The following is a 5,545-nucleotide window of genomic DNA, read 5'->3' on the forward strand; positions in this document are numbered from 1 at the left end:
AAGATGGTGAACTCTATTTTTCTACTTCTAATTTCTCAACTGTGTACTCATGTCTTTGTCCTGTTTCCCTTCATGCCAGGGGGTTGCGTGAACCAAAGCCTTGTTTCTGTTTGCTAAAAAGATGAACGCTGTCATTCTAGTTCTGATGATCTGAATTCCTCCAGCCTCAGTGGGGTAATAATGCCTCAGGGTTCAGGAGCTGTTTGCATTTTTCAAAATAACTTTAACCTTTCAGTATTAAAGACTGAACCAGACTCTGAAGGACATTACTTAGTTATTATAATTTATTGCAATTTTCCCCCTTCAAAATGTATATTCCTTTGCATCTATGGATGTAATGAAAAAACTAAAAATATCAGTTTTCCCCCATATTGAGAACCATGTAATACTCTGGTTAATATGTCCTGCCGCGCTGCTCTGATGATGCTAACAGCTATTAACTAGCTTTACAGAGCGGTTCAGTCTGGGTGTATGGAGGTCGAACACAGATTGTTCACATGGCGTAATAAACATCGACTCCTGGCTGCTGTCGGTCAGACATGCAGCGTTCTGCCTCAGATCCTGAGCATGAAGACAGACTTTGATCAGACAGAGCAGAGAGCTGAGCAACTCTACAACATGATTATATGATCCACTGACAGATCCTGGTCCAAAGCTCAGAGAATGTTCTCGGGTTAAACTGGGAACTTCTGAAGTTTCAAATAGGAAAATGTGGTAAAAAGAAACAAACTCCAGATTTCATCATTTCAAACTTAACGACTCTTTTCCTGAAATCAGTGGATCAGATGTCGGGAGAGAAACGATTTTTCAGAATTGCAGAACATTCCAGTTTCTTTTTAAAGTCCGTTTGGCTGTGAACACAACAGTTTGACCTCAGTCACATGAAATCAGACTAGATTTTGCTATCTAGACTGATTTCATGTGTGGAAAATGAGAGCAGAGTGGCTTCATTAGGTCCAGACAGAGATGTTTGGAGGACGGTGAGCAGATTCTGCTATAACTCTACTGTTATACTCAGAATGAATGGAAACACCTGCAGTGATCTCATGAAATCTCCTCTTTCTGTGCCAACCTGCACAGATTATCTCACAGCTCCGCATAGAACGGCGAGTAGCTGCTCAGCTCCTGGATGCTCTTCCACATCTTAAAAAAATTGGTGAAAGTAATAAACTTTGTTGTGATCAGGCAATCTCTCTGCTGGACACTTTGGATGCTACTAAACGCCTAAAGACGAACAAATCTCCAAGACGGCTGAGGGTCTATAAATGATTCTCCACACAGCTGGACCTTTTCTCCTCCAGGGACATTTGGAAAGCTTTGAGAGGGGAACCGTCCTGCTGCCCCGACCCAGGCCAGAACCTGGACCTGGACCAGGACCAGGACCAGAACCAGGTCCTGGTCCTGGTCCTGGTTCAGGTTCTGGTCCAGGTCCTGGTCCAGGACCTGAACCAGAACCAGAACCTGGACCTGGACCTGGACCTGGACCAGAACCAGGTCCTGGTCCAGGACCTGGACCAGAACCTGAACCAGAACCAGAACCTGGACCTGGACCTGGACCAGGACCAGGACCAGAACCAGGTCCTGGTCCAGGACCTGAACCAGAACCAGAACCTGGACCTGGACCAGAACCTGAACCAGAACCAGAACCTGGACCTGGACCTGGACCTGGACCAGGACCAGGACCAGAACCAGGTCCTGGTCCTGGTTCTGGTTCTGGTCCTGGTGCTCTGTTACTTTAACCCTGAAATCTCCAGTCAAACTGTCCAAACTCTGTTTGCTGTCTAAGCCCAATAATCTCCTCACAGATTAATAATCTGGCATAAGGATATTCTACCCAAGAATAAATCTGTTCACTGACTCCTGGAAATCTAACATAATGTATGTAAGCAGCTGTTTGTTCGGTGAGTTTCTGTCGGTTGGAGTTGGAAGCTGAGGATCCGGCCGTTCCCTGAACGCCTCATCCCTCAGAAACCAAACTCAGGCAGTTCAGTGGAAACTTCTGCTGCTGAAACTCGTCTGGCGTCCGATTCCAGAAACGATCCGATCCATCAGCTGATCCACCTGAGCTGCTGTTCATCCATGGAGACGGTTTGGTCTCTGCCTCATCGACTAACCAAGACGCTCTGTAAACTAGTCCACAGGCTGCGCCACAGGAAATGTGTAGATTCAAGACAAATATGGACCTCTTCCTGTACGACTCAGGCTGGAGGCATGAATCATTAGTTTGGAGCTGTGGCTCCACCAAACAGGCCGATGTGAGCAGCTTATGCTTCCTGCTCAGTTTTAAACTTATTCTGGCTTTGCTGCTTCTGACGAGAACAACTGATTCTTTTTGTCATCAATCTCATTTTACTTCTTGCTAAATACGTTTCACATAAAGCAAGGTCAGCAAAATCAAACCTTTATATGTACAAACATCTCATGTCTTTAATAATCCAAAAGCCACGAAAACTATAAATTTATTAATTTAATATCTTGTAATTCTCTGGATGATTTTCTTGTCACTATGTATAAAATCCCCCCTGGCATATTTATCTTATTTTTTTTTTTTACTTTTCTCATGTTTGTGTACAATGTCAATGTTTCAAATTTGCTTTAAAAAAAAGGTTTGTATAGTTTTGCTTTAGTAAACGGTTCACTGCAGCAATGCATTGTGGGTAGAGGATAATACCCTCAGACATTTTCATGTTTGTCTGGTTCTCTACTGTCAGTTTACAGATGTCTAACTACTTAAATAATTCATAACAGTTTATAACCAAAACTTTGACTCAGAGGAAAATGGCAAAGTAAATTAGTGCTCTAGAATTTATCTGGAAAAACTAAATTGGGGGAAGCTAAGTGCGCTAAAGATTGCTAAGGTTAGCAGAAATGCTAAAGCGGAAAGCCTTCTGGGTCAAAGTGCTGGTCAAAGAGCAACAGCGTCCCAATGAGCTGCCCATCTCTAAACAACCTTAGCGCCTCACCACTGCATCCATTAACTGGACAGTTTGGAGGAGAAACACTGAAAACATCTGAAAATGTATTTTTATCGTCTGCATGGATTCACCAGAGCTTAAAATCTTTAAACTTCCTCTGGAATTGGACACATTTTCAGTGAAAGCATCCGGAGCTGCGTGTGTTTTCAGTCACTGCATTAAACTCCCCTCAGCAGCTGATGGTGGTTTTGTTCCTGTGATTGTTCCGATGCCGCCCGCGCGGCGCTGCTGCGGATTAGCCGTGAAGGCGCCGCGCCGCGGCTGGCAGCTTCCTGCTCACCTACACACTCGCTGCCATCCGCCTCAACGCCGCTCAGCTAATGAGATAAAGGCTGTTTCAAAACATGCAGATGAAAAAGAAGCGGGGATTATCTGCAGCAGAACAGGACGGATCAGGTGGGAGCTGCTCTGATTGGTCAGGATGATGATCGTCAGCCAATCAGAGCGTCTCTGTGTGGGACGACTTTATCCTCATATTTAATCTGTTTGCTCTTCTTTCCTTTAATCCATTTAGATCAGATTAAGCAGAGTTTAGACGCCATGCGAAACATCATGAGTTTCTGCACAGGGACTGAGACCAGAAGGTCAAAGGTCGAAGGTCTCCTCTGGCTCTACGTCCATTCTGAGCATGTGCAGCACTGAAGCGATCTAGACTTGACTCTGCTCAGCTTCCAGTAGCCAGACGGCTAACAGGAAGCACACACCTCCAAATTGCACCCATCCCAGCTGTGCTGGTTGCTAAGCAACTGAGGAAAGGGGCGGGGTTTCCAGGCTGCTTTTTAAATCCCGAACACCAATCGTAATTATATCAACAAAGTCAGCAACATTTTCAATTCAAAACGTTTTGTGCTGCTTAATTCATGAATAATCTTCAGATTCTTCAACCATCAGCAAAGAGTTTCAGGAAGCCCTGAAACATGGAGCTCCTGTAGAAATGTGGACATTAGCGCTAGCTGCTACATGTTAGCATCAAGATGCTATTTCGGGTTAGTCTAACTCCTGTTAGCACAGCTTGAAGACAAGAGTCTTTTCCAGCGTCCAATCAGATCGATTAGAAGCAGAAATGAACCCAGACAAGAAGCTTCATGGCTGCTGTTAGCGATGTAGCTTTAGCATCTCTGGTTCCAACAATGAGAACGCACCGCTAACCTCAGAGCCACGAAACGCCGCCTCAGCAAAACCAGCTGGAGGAAACGATTCTCCAGAGAGACGTGTGTGTGTTGTACGGTTCAGAACCGTCTCACATCAGTGATGAAAGAAGCTGCTGATGCAGCACAGATAGCAGGTTTAACAGAGGACTTACACACACACACACACACACACGCCTGCAGGCCTGGTTGTGTGTGTGTTCTCCCAGCAGCGTCTCTGTGTGAGTGAGGAAGAGGAGCAACTGTTATGTTTAATCTGATGTTCATTTCTGCTCTTTAACCTCCTCTGTGCAGCAAATGATCAGAAACTGATTAGTGCGGCTGACTAAAGCAGCTGAGAGTCTGGGTTGTTCTGATGAATGAAGGTTTCTAACACGGCACCGCCTCAGGACTTCCTGCAGTCGACATGTTTAGCTTTTAGCTCTCAGTTCATGTTTTGGCCAACTGAACATTTACAAATAAAAATCATCAAACTTTCAGAAATCGACTCATGAAGTGAAGCTTTTTGAGGTTTTATTCTCATTTATGTCAGTTTTTAAATGTTCAGCTGATAGTTTAGTAATGGAGCGAAGCTCACTGACCCGCAATCGGCGGCAACTGTTTGGGGTCAGATGGCTTCATAAAACCAGAGAAACGTTTCATTGTCCAGTCTGTCTGACAAATGTTGCTCTGCAGAAACTGTAAAACTTTTTCTGCTCCAGCCTGCTTCATGTTTGACAGACAGGAAGCCACGCCCCTCTGGCTCTCTAAGCCACGCCCCTCTGCAGCATCATGAGCCAGTCTTTGGCCCCGCCCTTTAAGCCACGCCCCCTGTGGTTCTGTAATCCCAGCCTCCTCTCTCTGTGTTGCCTGGAGGTGAAAAGTTTGATCTCTCAGTTTCACCACTGCAGCTCTGACGTCATCAGGAAGTTTTTTTTGGTTTATCCTGGGGGAAGTTTGAGGAGGAATTAATAATCTGTAGTCCTGCATCAGGTTATCGCTTTGGCTGTCCTGACGCAGTGCATGCTGGGTAAAACCTGCATCTGCTTTCAGGCGATGGGACGCTCAGGGTCTGGGATGTGAAGGCCGCTGCGTGCCGATTGGCTGTTCCTGCTCACAAAGCTGAGATCCTGAGCTGTGATTGGTGCAAATACGACCAGGTGGGTCAGGCACGACTAATCGATCACATAACTCTGTTTGATCACTGATCAGAGTTTAACTTGGTTTCATTTTCACCTGAAATTAACAGCAAAATTAGAATAAAAATAATTGTTTTAACTCGGATTATTTTAATCTGTTTGCAGAATCTGGTGGCTACAGGATCAGTGGACTGCAGCGTGTGTGTGTGGGACCTGAGGAACGTCACACAGCCTGTCAGTCAGCTGCTGGGACACAGCTACGCCATCCGCAGGGTCAAGGTACACAAACACACACACACACACA

The 5,545-nt window shown here is 45.4% G+C and overlaps 1 protein-coding gene across 1 annotated transcript in view; it reads left to right on the plus strand.

Moving 5' to 3' along the window:
* Positions 1–5,142: 5,142 nt before the first annotated feature.
* Positions 5,143–5,545, plus strand: part of pex7 (peroxisomal biogenesis factor 7) — a gene marked incomplete at its 5' end in the record, with an annotated part of 11,995 nt that continues 11,592 nt past the window's right edge. The window contains 2 exons of the mRNA XM_007544221.1: positions 5,143–5,262; positions 5,407–5,520. Of these exons, the coding sequence (XP_007544283.1) occupies positions 5,143–5,262; positions 5,407–5,520 (234 nt within the window). The remainder of the gene's footprint in view (positions 5,263–5,406; positions 5,521–5,545) is intronic.

The sequence above is a fragment of the Poecilia formosa genome, unplaced genomic scaffold (genome assembly GCF_000485575.1).
Source record: "Poecilia formosa unplaced genomic scaffold, Poecilia_formosa-5.1.2 Scaffold1043, whole genome shotgun sequence".
Classification (NCBI taxonomy): Eukaryota; Metazoa; Chordata; class Actinopteri; order Cyprinodontiformes; family Poeciliidae; genus Poecilia; species Poecilia formosa.